This window comes from Bombyx mori, chromosome 11, assembly GCF_030269925.1.
Source record: "Bombyx mori chromosome 11, ASM3026992v2".
NCBI classification, from domain to species: domain Eukaryota; kingdom Metazoa; phylum Arthropoda; class Insecta; order Lepidoptera; family Bombycidae; genus Bombyx; species Bombyx mori.
In genome coordinates, this window is record NC_085117.1 from 3,094,973 (window position 1) to 3,112,556 (window position 17,584).

The 17,584-nt window shown below is 38.1% G+C and overlaps 2 protein-coding genes and 1 long non-coding RNA gene across 8 annotated transcripts in view; 1 reads left to right on the top strand and 2 right to left on the bottom strand.

Annotated features, from left to right (window-relative positions):
- Nucleotides 1-7,359, bottom strand: LOC105841957 (uncharacterized). Its single transcript, XM_012692059.4, has 6 exons — nt 6,889-7,359; nt 4,719-5,416; nt 3,422-4,067; nt 2,589-2,701; nt 1,676-1,801; nt 1-1,042 (listed from the first exon to the last, which is right to left on the bottom strand). The coding sequence occupies exons 1-6, from the start codon at nt 6,905-6,907 to the stop codon at nt 569-571; spliced, it is 2,076 nt and encodes a 691-aa protein (XP_012547513.4). The 5' UTR covers nt 6,908-7,359; the 3' UTR covers nt 1-568.
- On the top strand, nt 6,195-10,533 carry LOC105842053 (uncharacterized). 2 transcript variants are annotated; one of them, XR_009974211.1, is made up of 3 exons: nt 6,709-7,545; nt 7,861-8,077; nt 10,322-10,533. It is a non-coding gene; the product is annotated as an uncharacterized LOC105842053 (long non-coding RNA). The 2 variants fall into 2 exon arrangements; XR_001139856.4 differs by lacking the exon at nt 10,322-10,533 and having other exon boundaries at nt 6,195-7,545; nt 7,861-8,045.
- LOC101745063 (uncharacterized) overlaps nt 7,678-17,584 on the bottom strand; it is a 27,857-nt gene continuing 17,950 nt past the window's right edge. For all 5 annotated transcript variants that reach the window (XM_012692697.4, XM_038013782.2, XM_038013779.2 and 2 more), the window contains 3 exons: nt 11,645-11,792; nt 9,695-9,840; nt 7,678-8,781 (listed from right to left, as the gene is read on the bottom strand). In XM_012692697.4, the coding sequence (XP_012548151.2) occupies nt 8,665-8,781; nt 9,695-9,840; nt 11,645-11,792 (411 nt within the window). In that variant the 3' untranslated portion in view covers nt 7,678-8,664. The remainder of the gene's footprint in view (nt 8,782-9,694; nt 9,841-11,644; nt 11,793-17,584) is intronic.

Genomic DNA, 17,584 nt, shown 5'->3' on the forward strand with positions numbered 1-17,584 from the left:
TTAAATTTTTATAAATTTTATTAAGCGATGATTTCACAACGTGAATGCTATGGATTTTAAAATATTAAATAAATAGGGTTTAATTTTTAATTTTCCCAGTCAATCTTTGTAAATTTGCACTGTTAACAATATCATCTGAGGATGTATGTTTCGTAAATTCTTTCGTTCGATTATAAATGTCTTAAAAAGTCCATACAATTCCCTCTGCATACGCTGCGGATCTGAGTATATTGTGCAGCAAAAAATTCGCTTGACCGAGAGCGCGTTCTTTGACGATGAGAACAACATCTGTCTAATTAAAGCAGACCAGTTTATGCTGGAATAGCACCAGTGAGGGATATTGAATACTCTGCAAAAGTCACGATAGATCCACGCGGCTCTTAATGAGTGGCTATTTTGGTCCCATCACCCTTTGCTATCAAAAATAATGGTAGATAAAATACAAAATAATCTATGGAAGTCGCAGGAGTATTTGTTCTTATTAGTAAGCTGTGGTCGGTATTCCATTTGGCGGTAGATTGTAACAATTCGTTTTTCGAAGTGGGGTAATTGAAACACCAGTTTTTTATTAAGGCTGCAATAGATTGAAACATTTCAAAGCTGAATACGACAGCAAACTGTAACCGTCCATACAGCCAACGACTATTTTGTTCAGAACTTCGCTGCATCTAATTTCGATGCACACTTTCTCGGTGACGTCACTTGTGCTTACTACATCCCCGTAGTTCGGTATCCATTTCTTGCGCCATATTTCGGTAATGGAACTCTTTTTTAAGCTCCTCTCGTCGTCCTGCGACTGCGAGCTGCTCTGACTGAACAAATTACGCTTCTTCATGTATTTCGATATAATTAATTCTAATAAATGAAACACATAGCAAGCGTTTTCTATCAGATTTATATGTTTAATTTCTGTTTCGTCTAAATTCAATTTCTCATATAGATCGTTTAAGCAATCCAATAAACGGTCTATTGTGTATTTTTTGACGTGCATCGATCCGCACAAGAGAATTATCCTTTGGATTTTTTCGTCTTTGTTCAACAGCTGAAAGTTTATGAATGAAAAAAAAATACACCAGAAAAAAACAGGAAGGCTTTCAGATTTCTTGAATATGGTCGTTTAAGTTGAAATATTGAACTCGTGTCGAAGACCAATGACATTAGTATGATATTATGAAATATGAAACGTTTAGTGCGGAGCACATCTCTCTTTATCATCCTCACCGTCGGGACGCCGGACTGGCGGTCGTTGGCGCCACGATCACCAGCCCTCTCGGTCGGCAGGCTATCCGAAGCCCGCCTAGATGGCGTCGGTTAAAGTGAGTTATCCTACGGAATACCCCGCTGGGTCAGAACCTCGCTGGTAGCCTAAGGCGCTATTACAGCGGACGGGCAATACCATCAATATCGCCTTAAATCCTGACATACCTAGTTAAATATACAGGACTAAAATGATATATACAATTTTTAGTACGGATTACTACTATCAAGGCGTGTCTTATTAGCTTTTAAACTACACATATTTTTCGTTTTAATCACACTAGTTTATTCTTTGATATCAGAACGGGTTTTTCCACACCCTGTATGTATAATGGTACTATAAGATCGAGTAAGCCCCCCAGCAGAACAGTTACGATGTATGTAAGATGTATAAGATAAGAAAAATTCAAATCCTTACGATGTTATCAAAGTCATTGTCTTCGTATATACGTTTTATTGTAAGTTCAACGTAATTCAGTAGTTCTTCTAAGAATTCAGGATACAATTCTTCTTCGTGCAATCTATCTATTAAATCGCCTAGGACCTAAGGAATAAGACCTAGACGGGTTTTAGTTTATGGCCGAGAGAGGCCTTATAAGAAATGGCTCGATTTACTATTGATTCCTTTTTTTTATTGTGTAGATGTTTGGACGAACACTGCCCACCTGGTTTCAAGTGGTCACTGAAACCCATAGACGTCTACGACGTAAATACTGCCACCCACCACGAGAAAAGAGTTCTTAGGGTCAGCTTTTACAATCTAACGACTGCCCCATCCTTCCAAACGCATTACTGCTTCAAGGCAGAAATAGCCAGGGCGGTGGTAGCCATCCGTGCGTCCAAGACATCCTACGATCAGTAAAAAAACTTGCTTTAAGCTTTTGCGTCTATCTACATGACACAAGCTATTATTTAAATGATATTTTACACGATTTCCGTATTTCATATGTTTTTGATAATATTTCGGCGCATAGCATTTGTAAATTATGTCAATTCAGGTAAGGGTGACACATCCCCAATAGACATATCTTTCTCCCTGACTTTCTCGTCGAATCTTGGCAATGAGTCGCGATTCCTCAGCGAAACATTGCTATTGCTAGGGCTGATGTTAGTAAATTCTCTCATGTTGAGCCTTAAGAGCTTGCCTATCTGTTTGGAAAAGCCAAAACAGCCCTTCGAGCCTAACGACGATTGAATCGAAGGAAAAACTTTAAACCGAGTGAGTACGCATGGTGGTCGTTCCAAGCCATGCGAGACTGTGATTAAATTACCTCACTAATAGCTGACCTAAAAACTGAATTTAATCTCCAAGATGCGAATTGCCCACTAACCTGAGATACCTCGTTCGTAATGTCTTCGGTGGTTGGCTGAAGACTACAGCTGATTATATGGGAGTACAAACAGTGTCCCGCCTGATTCAACCAACTACCAGACTGCTGTGTGACTGCAAGTGTGTTGTGCGTTCAAAGAGCCTGAACTGACTCAAGACTGCGGGATATTGTGTCTATGGGTATGCGGTTCGATATTTGGATAGGCCTAGGGAGGAGCAAGGGCGATGACCGTCCAATCCACTGCTATTTTTTATTTGCAGTTTTTTTCTCTTAGTTTGAATTTTGTCTATCGATATTGTTATTTTATTCACAACCGCTCTTATGCAAGTTCTGTTCACACCCAAAGGGGTCCATTAAAGAATGTATTCTTATTTTCTTTTCTAAATTAGTTCAATGTTAATGTCTGTAGATTTTAACCAGTTTTAACCTAATTAAAAAAAAAGAAATCGATAAAATTCACTACCCCATCTAGACGATTATAGACGACCATCTAAATATATAGTATTCAATTAAGACGAAAGTTACTTTTACGAGGGACCACGCACTCACAAAAATTACATGAAAATAATGATTACGGTCTTAAATTACATTATCGAAATTAAAAACTTTTGGGGTCAATAGGAACCTGTATGCGGATGATTGTTAGCTGGCTGCTTCCTAAGTCAATTCTCTAACTACACCGATTAAACCAGGGATATATTATACCCGTCTGTTCCATTATTACCAGAACTGACTTATATCCCCCATTATTACATGTGTAATGAAGTATGACGTAATACTCCACCATTTAAACATATACAATGACGTATGACGTGTAACGTAATTATATTTACCGTTCAGTTTAATTGGCCAATCACTTTTGTACCCAGAATCACTTGAATACCCATCGCCGAGTCTTCTAGAATCTCTTTTTTGCAAAAAAGTTTTAACTTTATTAATTTCGCCGATAACTTTGAATGGAACGGCTTCTTTTTGGGCTTTCATTGAATCAGAGTCTCCATTTTTATTATTACTTCGAATAAACTTTTCGTTATCTCCAATTATCGCTTCGTTGAATTGAAAATCGATTGTAGCATTACTGCTATTTTTATTTGGACTGGCAGTGCGTTGGTTACTGCTGTCCGTACTGCTGAATAAACAATCCGTTACATCATTATTTTGATTAATAAATTCTTTGTTATTATCACATAACGTAACGTCTATTTGTCGATTCTTATTACGAGTGTCGATGTTTTGAATTAGCTTTTCCCCGATAACAAAGTTCTGCGTTTGACTTTGACTATAATGATTGAAGCTTTCCGGCAAACTACATATAATAGTCTCTTGAGAATCAATTAAGTTTATGCATTTTGTTTTCTTTGCACATCTGCTAATGAATTCTTCGTTAGGATTCTGGGCGCAGTGGCTAGGATCTTCGGACTGTGACGGGACGCGATCTTGGGAACTCTCGTGGAATGTTGATTGTGAAAGGTAATCGTCCTGGAATCGAAAACGCTTACATGTTGACAAGGAGCCTATGCTAAATGCTTGCTAAGGCTAGTGTTAGCAGATTCTCTCAGGCTGAGCCCGTGAGCTCACTTACTTGACCGGGCGTAACTGGAATAGCCCCCTAGGCTACCACAGCGAATAGGTAGGGAAAAAATCTAAAGGACGATTAAGCTCTTGGCCTCACGCAAGGAACTAAAAATTGTCTATAAAAATCTAATAAAAAATCGACCGATTAGAAAATTTCTAAAATTCTTCAAATAACGAAAAGAATATTGTTTTTCGTGATTTATCGTCGGATTTCATTAATCGCAGACATAACTAAAACTACTTTTCTGCTCAGCACAATATTCGAATATTTCCCCAAGAGCACCTCAATCGTCCGTAACCACGAAAAGGTTTTGTGAGGTTTCCGATACCTCGTTGAATAGTACAGTGACAATTATAAATGCGAGATTGAACCGTAAATGTTGTTTTAAATTTAATTCGTGTCTTTACTGAAACTGCTGAAATAAGTGAGTGCGTGAGAGTAAGATTTTAAAGTCAATGTGATAGTCAACAAATACTTCAATCTATGTTAAATCTGTGTTACGAGTATATGCAGATGAACTATTACAATAGATACGATTATTCATATAAACTTACTCTTGTATTGTCCAGTTCATTTAAAGTTCTTAAGACGTCACTTAAGAACTCTTCATTTTGTTTTTGAGGGTATATGAAATTATTTTGAAGGCCAACTTCAATTCGATCATTTTGGAACGCAGGAGCATCAAAAACTTGATGTTCGCTTGTAACATTATCACTGTCACGATTGTTTTCTTCAATGATCATTGCGTTATTGATTTCTTTGCTAATAGGTGCCGCGACACTAGAATTCTCGTTAGCTAATTCCCGAATTTTACCATCGATACATTTTAGAGTGGTCGTGTCGTCACACTTTCGATTATTTATTACAACTACGTCATCGCTAGTTAGTTCATTGGTAATCACTAAGCTGTCGAGGATTCGTTGATCGGTAATATTACCATGATCCGATTGTTTATTATCATTCGCAGTTTCTCGAAGGCCACTCTCGCAGTAAGTCTCGTTTGAACTTCGAAGCGTGTCATCAATACGACTTGGCCCGTCATTTTTTATATCAACTAGCGAAGCCGATGGATCGTTAACATCAAAAACGAAATCATCACTGCACACGGTTACATCATCATCATCGTCAGCATCATCACTGTTTATTTTCTGTTTAATATTTGCTAAATGTTCGTCCGTTGTAACATTTTCGGGTTTTGTTTTTAAAACAGCAATAGCTATAGCCAAGCTGTATTTGTGTTTCATGTGTCGCACTGTGGGCGAACAATTTATTTTTTTAATGGTGGTAGGACCTCTTGTAAGTCCGCACGGGTAGGTACCACCGCCCCGCCTATTTCTGCCGTGAAGCAATAATGTGTCTCGGTTCGAAGGGTGGGGTAGCCGTTGGAACTATACTGAGACCTTAGAACTTATATCTCAAGACGGGTGGCGGCATTTACGTTGTGGATGTCTATGGGCTCCAGTAACCACTTAACACCAGGTGGGCTGTGAGCTCGTCCACCCATCTAAGCAATAAAAAAAATTGATTGATTTACATTTAATTTACTAAGTGATCATATGCCGCAGCTTGAGAGCAATATGTCGCCGCGTAACTCAAGACAGAAGGCCGACGTTCCGATTGGCTTACAGAAACAGTCGCTGAATCATTTTTTTTTTTTATTATTTTTACTTCCACGGTGAAGGAATAACATCGTGTAATAAAAATCAAACCCGCAAAAATTATAATTTGCGTAATCACTGGTGGTAGGACCTCTTGTGAGTCCGCGCGGGTAGGTACCACCACCCCGCCTTTTTCTGCCGTGAAGCAGTAATGCGTTTCAGTATGAAGGGTGGGGCAGCCGTTGTAGATATCTATGGGCTCCAGTAACCACTTAACACCAGGTGGGCTGTGAGCTCGTCCACCCATCTAAGCAAAAAAAAAAAGAGTATGTGCAATGTTATAGCAGAAAGAAAAAAACAGAATTACTACCGTGTTGTACTATAATTCAATATTGTAACATTAACTGATAAACATAATTTTTTGGAGTTTACTCCTTTAGAATCGATTTACATATATAGGCCCGGGGTATGAAAATTATGGGGACCAAAATCGTACTAGCATGTCACACGAAATGCGTTATGCGCCTGATTGGCTCCTGATTGCGTGATGCGTGCGCGCGCCAATCAGGAGCCAACGCGCGGCCGCGTTATCGCAGGTGACGCCGGGCTGCTGCGCCGGCAGTCCGCCACAAAGCCTCGTACTGATCGCGCGTTTCTCTCATTATTGTATTTTCATATATTTGTTAGTCGTTTGTTTTGTGTCTCGTTAATTTGTTAATAATCTGTAGTGTATCGTGTTGTCGTAATATAGAACTATTTCTCGTATTGTTTCGTTTAATTTTTTATATCCAGTAAACTCCAGTCGTGCGTCGGAGCGGACACACACACTTTTTTTTATTTATCGTCCTTTATTCCTTAAATGTACGTGAAACACTTTTAGGTTCACCGATGTATATAAAATATTTCAGTTTCGAATACAAAGATTTTATTTAAAGTATTTATTTTTGTGACTTTAAATATTTTGTATTAAAACACATACCTAGCATTTGATATTAAAATCAGTACTTACTAAACTTGTCTTTCGCGTTATATTTTACACAATACATTGAATTTTTGGTTGCATATTGATAAATTTCTAATAATTTAATGTACTACAACAAAATCAGTTATATTTTCAAACACTCACCGTAATCTTCGTAATTCATACCTATTACAATAACTCTCTCCAATTTACTAATGATTTGTTTATCACTTTGAACATGACAATCTTTTATGAAATAACTTGATGATGTTTTGTTTAAAAAAATTGTTGTTAAGCCACGAATATGAATTATGATTACGTAGACGGAACAACAATATTAAATTCGTGGTTACAATAAAATTTAATCCCAGTGTTTATTTCGCGCCAGTTTTTCTAAGCTTTTAACGTTGAGTTTGGCTAAAGAGAATTTTTTATACAGCCATATTTGGATTTAAAAAATTATTCATAAATCATTATTAACAATTTACAAGTTAAAATATGAAGATGAATGAAGTATGAATAGAATTGAAATAAAATCTAAATTTTAGAAATCTAATTTTTTTGTTATGTTGTTATGAGTTTAGCTTAGATTTTAGCACTCTGTGTTTTTGTTGTTGTTTGTCAAATAAACGTCGAGGCTTGTCAAATTATGTTTCCAAAACATAAATTGTAGTATTAAATCAATGGCTTTATACACCATTTTATTCGGCGTTAGTTTATTTTTGATTGCTCTAGTAATGGCCATTATAAAAATTGTTTTTCTCCGTTGGAAACAAGAGCATAAAATTGAAAGTATGACCGTCAGTTATCATGAGAGACCTGGTAAGATATGAGATACGTATTATAAAATAAAGCCAAATATCTGACTTTTATAAAAATCTCTTTCTAGTTTTTCTTATTTTACTTTTAAGTCTGAACCTTTAAACCAAGTGCCATACAAATAAAAAAAGTAAGTAGCCCTTGAAATATGTAGTCACTTTAATTTCCGCAACCAACTTAGAACTTATAAATTTCTTATACATAAATTACATTTGAAAAGTTGAAATTATTAATATCCGACTTCTCTACTTCGTCGCCTAGTATAATCAAGATATCATTACATAATAATAATGAAAAAAAACCTTCGATCTTTTACAGCCGTAGGTATGATTATAACCGCGGAAAAATGTGTTATACGGAAACGAATATATAATAACGATATAGAAGTTTACGACGTGATGAGCAAAAGTGATATTCTTTTAGAAAACACGAATGTTATTGAACAGTGATGTGTGTGGAATGCCTTTGCTTTTGTAATCAAAATACATAAATGTCAAAAATGATTATTCTTCTTTTTACAACAAGAAAAGCGAAGGTAGCATACCATACAGCCTAATTTTTCAAATATAAATAAATAATAATGTGGACTGAAAAATTATGTGGATGAAAGGAGCTGAAGTTGATCTATTTGAGACTGTAATCAATAGAGATTAAATGACACGAGATGAGATGCGATGAAATAAAGTCTCAGAAAAACGGTGGTTATGTACTAAAAGTGAGCTTTTTGGGACAACCCAATAAGCTACGTCCAGCGGCTTTGTTTCATTTTCCTACGTTTGTGCACTTTCACAGATACTAAACAGTTAATAAACCATCGTTATTACACATATCAATCGGAAGAAACATTAAAATCACAAATTAAAGCAATTCACACAACTTTTAGAAAACTCATGATGACTTTTTTTTTAAATTGTTTTTCGAACTTCAACTCAGACCAAAGAGTCCGTTTTTAAATTACCTTATAAAGCTTAAGTATTATTATCTGTGGAAAGGCCGAAACTTAAATAATATATTCACGCAAATTTAGAAGTTTTCTTAGATTAAATGTTTTTCAGCAATTAAAAATTAACGTAACAAAAAAAATACAAAATATATTAAAATTAAAACTGTAATACGATTTTATTAGTTCTGGTTTCGGAAACATTTGACTCCATACACTGAGTTTATCTTGATTATGTCGATATCTGATAACAGCTCTTCGTTTTGGCCTAGTGAACGCATTATGGAGCCGTCGGGATCCTGGACCAAAGTAAACAATAATAATAATTGACCACCGGAACCAGACCCCATAGACATTTACAACGTAGATGCCTTGAGATATTAGTTCTAATTCTAGTTCTATGAGGTCTCAGTTTTCACGGTACAACAGCTGGCCGACCCTTCAATCCGAAACGCATTACTGTTTCATGGCAGATATAGGCAGGGTGGCGGTACCTACCCGTGTGAAGTTCCAAGAGGTCCCACCACCAGTAATTACGCAAATTATAACTTTGCGGGTTTGATTTTTATTACACGATGTTATTCCTCCACCGTTCAAGTCAATCGTGAACATTTGTTAAGTACGTATTTCATTAGAAAAATTTGTACCTGCCGGCGAGATTCGAACACCGGTGCATCGCTACATACGAATGCACCGGACCTCTTATCCTTTAGGCCACGACGACTGACATTGGAGTTGTTACATTGCCACAACTGAGAGGGTTTTAAGCAAACCATACAGCTGCACTTAACCAAAACGCGGGGTTGCGAAAGTTGCATTATTCTAATAGCTTATAAGAGACTAGCTGTACCCATCCGCTTCGATAGGCATTTAAAATTAACATTATTATTTCTCACCCCCACAAAGATTCTCATCATTAACACCCCCGCAACTGGTGTAGAGAGTCCAACATTCATATAAATATTAGCCTATCCATTAAGTACATGTATTTTCTACATGGATACCAAGTTTCAAGTCAATCGGATGCACGGTTCAGTAGTTATAACGGAACATCCGTAAAAACCACTGTAGCTTTATATATTAGTATGGATGTGTCTGTCTCTTTTTAGTGTCGCTTTTTCGTTTCATTGACTTTCGAATCACAACAATATTAAATAAGTTTTCACTGTAGATTTATATATTAGTATATAGATTAAAGGACTTATTAACGACCTGATCTTTGTAGGTCGCAACCGAAGATATTCCGGTCCTGCCTATTTGCCTCCAGTACTGCCAGGCCGGGTGTGTGGCGCTTTTGTAGTCGTACGCCAAATCAAACGTGGCGTCAGGTCGTATTTTCTCAAAATGATGGAGCTTATCTGGAAATTGTGTTGTTTTAAATCGGTTTGACTGTCACTTTTCTCCGAAGTCGTAGAAGGCATGGAAAATTTTGACGTGTTGCCTATCCATAGATACAAACTCACTGAGATTCTCACTGGATCTTTTCCGTGGGTCGCGATTTCGATCCGGTGGTAGATTCAGCGAAGCACTGCTTTTGATAGGGCTAGTGCTAGCAATTCTCTCAGGTTAAGCCTGTGAGCTCACCTATCCGTCAGGGCGTAGCTGGAATAGCCCCTTAGGATACCAGCGTTTTGGCAGGGAACAAATCCGACCCTGTCCTTACTTAGTGGAGTTTTAGAGGTCGTCGATCACTCACTCCTAATATTGTTAAGAATACTACACCGTAACGTATCAGCCTTACTATTTTCTCTCGTTCTCGTTAATCGTGGCCACAATTAAAACTGTTATTACGTTTCGTTTTTATATGAAGACAATAAATAACATTTTATTATGTTGTAGTTCCTGATAAACTATGGAGTAGAAGTAAGGAATACAATCTCAGTGTATTAAAAAGTGTCCGCTGAAAAGAGCCAATTAAGGTGGCGCCACTGTAGCAAGTGGAAGAATTTTGAAAACATCGCCATGAACTATTGAAGTAGAAAACTAAATTTAGAAATAAAGAAACGCCTCCTACTGAAATAGTAATAAAAATAAATAATTGAAATTTTAAATACTGCATATCTTTCAAGTCAAGAAAAATTTTCAACCGAGCACACTTCACTCTGTACAAAACTGCTATATTCATATCATTTCCACTTGCTACACCAGCGCTATTTCGCTGTGAGTCTTCCAGCAATAACTCGCTGTTTACAGGCGGACACTTTTTCAACTTGTCCCTTATACAACATGGTACTACTTACTACTACCCTCCATAAGATAAACGAAACGAAAAAAATCTATTGGATTATCTGTGTAATCGAGATCACAGATCACACGCAGGCTTTATTACATTTTAAGTAAAAAAAATTTTTTATTTTTTTATTGCTAGACGGGTGGACGAGCTCACATCCCACCTGGTGTTAAGTGGTTACTGGAGCCCATAGACATCTACGACGTAAATGCGCCACCCACCTTGAGATATAAGTTCTAAGGTCTCAAGTATAGTTACAACGGCTGCCCCACCCTTCAAACCGAAACGCATTACTGCTTCACGGTAGAAATAGGCAGGGCGGTGGTACCTACCCGCACGGACTCACAAGAGGTCCTACCACCAGTGATTACGCAAATTATAATTTTGCGGGTTTCATTTTTATTACACGATGTTATTCCTTCACCGTGGAAGTTTAATGAAACGAAACGTCAAATGTCTAGAAATCTTTATTTTTTTGTTTATATTCAAATACTTGCAAACGGCCACACGTTGCTGTGGCTAGGGTTTTTGTTTCTAAATAACAAGCGGCCGGCTGTGCTTATACCAAAAATTGACATATTAAGAACAATTGGATTTCACTGTATTGCGTTTACTACGAAATAAATGTCACTTATACTTTAGCCTCAGCAACACGTGATGTTTATGCCATTAAATTGTAGCTTATGTGAGCTTTCAGCCCAGAGAGATCCATTACTGGACATAGGTCTCCCCTAAACCTCGCCACAACGACCGCTCCTGCGCTGCCTACGTCCAGCCGATCCCCTCGAACCTCAATAGGTCCTTGGGGAGTGGCAGGTCTAACAATATGACTAAAACTATACACATACGAGTTAAGCAAGCCGTAAAGCAGTTTTAATTAGTTAAAGAGTGTGCATCTATGAACGTGTTAAGGCACGAGGGGCGATACGAACCGGGTCTGATGTGTCTGGGGTGAACCTTAATGTAAAGGTCGCGGTCGTGACGGGCCACTTCGAAGTAGAAGCCCAGCATCGCCATGACCATCATGGCGGTGTGCTGTCGATGTTGGCCGCCGCGCAGCAGCTCAATGCTGCCAAAGTTCTGTAATAAATTTAAAATTTCGGAACTTCTTTTTTTATTGTGGGTAGGTTCAATCCTCCATAAGTTCGTTGCAGAAAAAGTAGTGAATGAATTTTTTAATACCAAAACCGGAGGGTAGAAGTAAGGAGCACTATCTTGTATAAGGGACAAGTTGAAAAAGTGTCCGCCTGTAAGCAGCGAGTTATGGAAGCCTCACCGAAATTCTTAGCGCTAGTGTAGGAAGTGGAAATGATATGAAAATATCAGCTTTAAACAAAGTCAAGTGCAGTATGTTTATGGTGCTGTTTTTTAATTCTTTCCACTTGCTACCAATGGATTGAAGTGAAGTGTGGTAGTCCATGGAGCTGTGTTTTAAATCTTTCCACTTGCTACTGTGGCGCCACCTTAATTGGCGGTCTTCCGGTAGACACTTTTTAAGACACTGAGATGGTGCGCCTTACTTCTTCCCTCCATAAATCCCACGAACGCCTTTAATTTCGTGGTAGGGCACTTTGTAAGCCCGCACGGATAGGTGCCACCACCCTGCCACACTGAAGTGGTAACGCGTTCAGGCCTGAACGGTGAGGCCGTTGTTGATGTCTATAAGCTCTGGTACCTATTCAACACCAGTGTGCTTAGTGCGAGTTTTTTTTAACGTTCTCGATAGCGTAAAAGTTACCTCATATTTGTATGGAATGGGATCGTTTGCGTACGTTTGCCGCTAGGGGCGCTGTTCCAACTGCATACAAAATTGGATTAACTTTTACGCTATCGAGAACGTTAAGAAACTCGCACTAAGCACACAAGTATGCAGTGAGCTCTTTTACCCGTGTGAGCAATAAATTAAACTCAATATAGTTGGTTAAGACTATACTTAAAATTATATTTCCATAATATAGGTATATATACAGGATAAGGTCAGATCTAGTAAGGGAAGCACTTGGTGGTAGTATGTACCATGCGGTCCATGTCACTCATGATCGAACACTGTGGAGGAACGTCACGTGGTTGCGAACCTCAGCAGTGAGGGAACGATATAGAAGAAGAAGAAAGGAATAAGGTTTTTGGGTAAAGGTTTTGTGTATGTATAATTCATTGAGTGTTATTGAATTTCACTGAACTGACTGAAGTTCACTGGTGGTAGGACCTCTTGGGAGTCCTCACGGGTAGGTACCACCACCCCGCCTATTTCCGCCGTGAAGCAGTAATGCGTTTCGGTTCGAAGGGTGGGGTAGCCGTTGTAACTTTACTGAGACCTTAGAACTTATATCTCAACGTGGGTGGCGCATTTACGTTGTAGATGTCTATGGGCTCCAGTAACCACTTAACACCAGGTGGGCTGTGAGCTCGTCCACCCATCTAAGCAATAAAAAAAAAAAAAAAATTTAGTTAGATAATTATCTTCACTCGAGGCAAAGGTTTCGAGAAACCACAGGCGATGCCTAATAGGCGGGCAAATACTAAAATTGTTTTTGTAAACCATTAGGGTTAAACATATTAAATTCAACACTACCTTACAAAAGAGGAATTAAGGAAGGGTAAATTTAAAATCAAACACAAATATTTGAGATCAACGTGTAGTTTTATATTCAAAATTTCGTTTTTTTTACTTTACATTTGACTTACCAAATTTTGTTGTCAATAGTAACGTGTCTTAATTTTGTAAATAATCTTCATATTCTTCGAACTACATTTTGGCTTAAGCTTCAAACTACAAAATAAAGAAAACAATCGTAACAGTTCGTTCTGGAATAATCTATTTGGTTCAATTCAGTCAAAATCAACGCTTTTTAAAACGTATTCATTGAATGTAATTTTTGTTCTTTCTCGAATATTCCAGAAACTTCCACCTAAAAATAAAAGGTCCATAAATTATAGTTAAGCCCGTATAGCTCGCACAAAAACCACAAGAAATATAATAACATTAATGATGATTTAATGACGAGGAGAGACAGAGATATATTTCCGTCCTTTTCAGAGAATATCAATTAAGGAATCCTTGTTTCCGATGTCATCAACGTGCAATTAGTTATGGTAACTTGCTATAAAACTAATAAAACTCCTAAATGAATTCGCCAAAATATTACGGTTCTGACAGATTACAAACAACTTTACTGGCAAAAACTCACCTTTGATGATCAGGTACGCCAAACACAAAAGATCAAACATTTTTAATTCTATATCATTAAGCCGAAGACGAGATATTTTTAAAAAACTATTATAGATTCTAAATTCCGAACATTTTTTTATACCATACGGTTACAACAATCCTTATTCCAGAATGTCTTCGATGGCAAATTCATTCTCCTCTGGGACCTGGTAGCTCTCGCTTCTCTGTCTCTTCGCTATATGTCTCAAAGAGCCACCGCACAATTTTTGCATTATAACGGACCACTGCCTCATCAGCTCAGTCATTTTCCGTTCGAATTCTTCTCTCAAACAATCCCCGTTATCATCCAACCACTCCACCGGGCTCTCACATTCCTTCTTAATCTGCATGCGTTCTTCTTCTCCTAATTCATGACTATTCTCCGCTCTGTTCTTAACATCGTAGATATAGGTTTCGAGCTGGTTCCTGCACTCCAATCTCCGTTGATTCTCCCTGTCTTCTTCGCGGTAAGTTTCGGCATCTGCTATCATTTTCCCTATCTGCAGCTGAGAGACTCTGTTCTCGTTCTTTATAGTGATACTCTTGCAGTTACCGGTGCTCCGATCTCGCGCGGTCACGCTCAAGATGCCGTTCGCGTCTATATCGAATGTGACATCGACTTTGGCGACACCTCTCGGAGCCGGTGGAATGCCGTGGAGATCGAATACTCCAAGTAAACTGTTGTCCTTCGTTAGCGTTCGTTCGCCTTCGAAAACTTCGATTGTCATGCTGTTTTGGTAGTCATCTAGAGTGGTCAGGTCTTTGGTCCTTCGACAGGGTATAGATGTATTTCGTTCGATGACTTTGTACATTACTCCTCTGACTGTCTCGACGCCGAGCGATAATGGGACCACGTCAACGAGGTGCAGGTCTCGGATGTTAACGTCGTGTTCTCCACTCAATATCGCTGCTTGGATGGCGGCTCCGTGCGCTACAGCCTCATCGGGATTCAGACATGCCGACACCCTCCCTTCGAAGTATTCATGTAGTATCTCCTGTATCTTTGGTATTCTCGTGCTACCTCCGACCAGAATGACACGATTTATGTCATTTTTCTTTAGCCTCGCATCGGCTAAAGCCTGCTCGATCAACTTGAGCGTGTCGTAGAATAAATCAGAGCATAGCTCTTCGAATACGGTCCGAGAAATCTTTCCGACATAGTCAATGTCATCGTACAAGGACTCGACTTGTACTGTTGCTTCAGTGGCCGAAGTGAGAAACCTTTTAACTCTCTCCGCAGCAGTTTTGAGTCTCCTCAACGACTTCGGATTCTTGGTTATATCAATATTGAACCGCTTGCGGAAATCCTCAGAGAAATATGCAACTAATCTGTTATCAAAATCCTCTCCGCCCAATCTAGTGTTGCCGGCTGTCGCTTTCACTTCATACACCGGACCGTCCTTGATGATCAGGATCGAAACGTCGAATGTGCCACCGCCTAAGTCGTAAACTAAGATCTTTTTGCCTTTAAGTTTCTTGTCTATGCTGTAGGCGAGGGCGGCTGCTGTCGGCTCGTTCGTCACCCTGAGGACCTGAAAGCCAGCGACGACGCCAGCCGTCCTAGTGGCTTGACGTTGGGAGTCCGTGAAATAAGCAGGCACAGTGATCACTGCTTTATCGACTTCGCACCCGAGATACGCCTCGGCCATCTCCTTGATCCTGAAAAGTAGCATACTGCTTATTTCCTCAGGAGCGAACCGCTTCGTACCGCTTTTGTATGTAACCGATATAATTGGCTTACCGTTTTCATTGACGACATTGAATGGCCAATACCGTAGGTCCATTTGGACTCCGATATCGTCGTAGCGGCGTCCGATCAAGCGCTTAGCGCTAAAAACCGTGTTGCGCGGGTTAAAAACCGCTTGGTTCTTAGCGCACTCGCCTATAAGTCGTTCTGTCTCTGTGAAAGCTACGTAAGATGGAGTTGAACGATTACCTTGCTCGTTGGGTATAACTTCCACGTGTCCTTGCCTCCAGACAGCCACACACGAATACGTAGTCCCAAGATCGATGCCTATAGCCACCATTTTGAGATGATCGAATTGTAAATACGTGTTACAAAACTGCAAGATTCAAACTACTAAAGTTTCCCGCGCGCGCCTCCTATTTATACACTTGCTGACGTAGCGACCAATACGAATCGAGAACATTCAAGAAAGTCCAATAGTCTGACCAATCAGAAAGCGCGATTGATAGAATTTTCTCGAAGTGGGATGTCAGATTAACAAAATAAGTTTCCCATAAATTTGTTGCTTTTTTTCTTCTGCTTTTTTTTACGTATGTATGTGTATGTTTTATGTAGGTATTTTTTTTTAAATCTCACATTCTGAATATGTACAATTAGAGATGTGGTCATGATTAGCTAAGCTATTGTTTTCCACGACTACCTTAACAAAGGTTGACAACATCAACAGTAATAAATAAACATAATCAATACACACTTAAAATGATTTTTATCATAAAGTTGTAAAGCGAAATGCTTGATTTCAAAACAAAATAAATGAAAATAACAAAAAACAGGAAAAAAAACAACAGTTGAAAAACTTTAAAACTTCATTAAAAGCACTTTTTTTCTTCTTCTCTTCTAAGAATCCAGAATACACAATGAATAATAATAATAATAATAATAAAACATGATGAAACCAATTTTGGTTTTAACCAAAACGGTATACTCTTAATAGCTTAAACAAAAATAAAAATAAAATGTAATTCCAAGATTTTTTAAGTGGCTTGCAACCCAATTCTTTCATCCTTCGAACTAACGTCATTGATGACCCAGATCGTCTATCCTTCACGCACTTGTACGATGCGGCAATAAGCGTGCTCTGTCTCTTACGAGCAAACCGCTGGCAAACATGGCCGACCTTGACAGAGATTTTTAGAGATAGAGAACTTTTTAACTATTTAATTCACACGTTTTACTATTGAACTTTATCATAATGCTTGACAACATTCTAAATGACAATTATCGTTTTCGCGCTGTGGTACTTTTAAAACATTTTTAAAACAAACAAATAAACTTCGATTGTATTTAAACCCAGTAAACTATTGCCTCTGATAGGCTAGCCATATTTTTATACGAACTAAAGGTCAACTTAAGGTATATATAGCGACAACATCCTCAACTATTTCAACAATGTATATATTAATACGTGAAGAAAAAACTTTGTATCCCTTTTTATGAAAATTGCGCGGACGGAGGAGTATGAAATTTTCCACACTTATAGAGAATATAGAGAAGTGCACAATGCTAATATTTTTAAAAAATAATGCATAAAAGATACATTAAATCAATAAAGAAAACATTACACACACTACATACACTACATACTTGACGCACACACGCATGCATACTATTTATTGTCAAACTTTTGTTATTGACGTCTGTCGTCAAATTGAGAATAGATTAAATATTGTTTGTCTTTGTTAATATTTTTTATAGTGTAGTCTTGGCGAAATTTGTGACTATAGAAGTATAAAATACAAACTTAATAGTGTACAAACTTACAATTCCAATTATAGTCGAATTTCGACTACTGCGGGACCTCTAGTAATTGTAAATAGACAAGCTTTAACAAAAACCGACTTCAAATAGAAAATAAATTATTCCAAAACAAATTAATATACACTAAAAACAATAATCATCGAAATCGGTTGGCGTGAT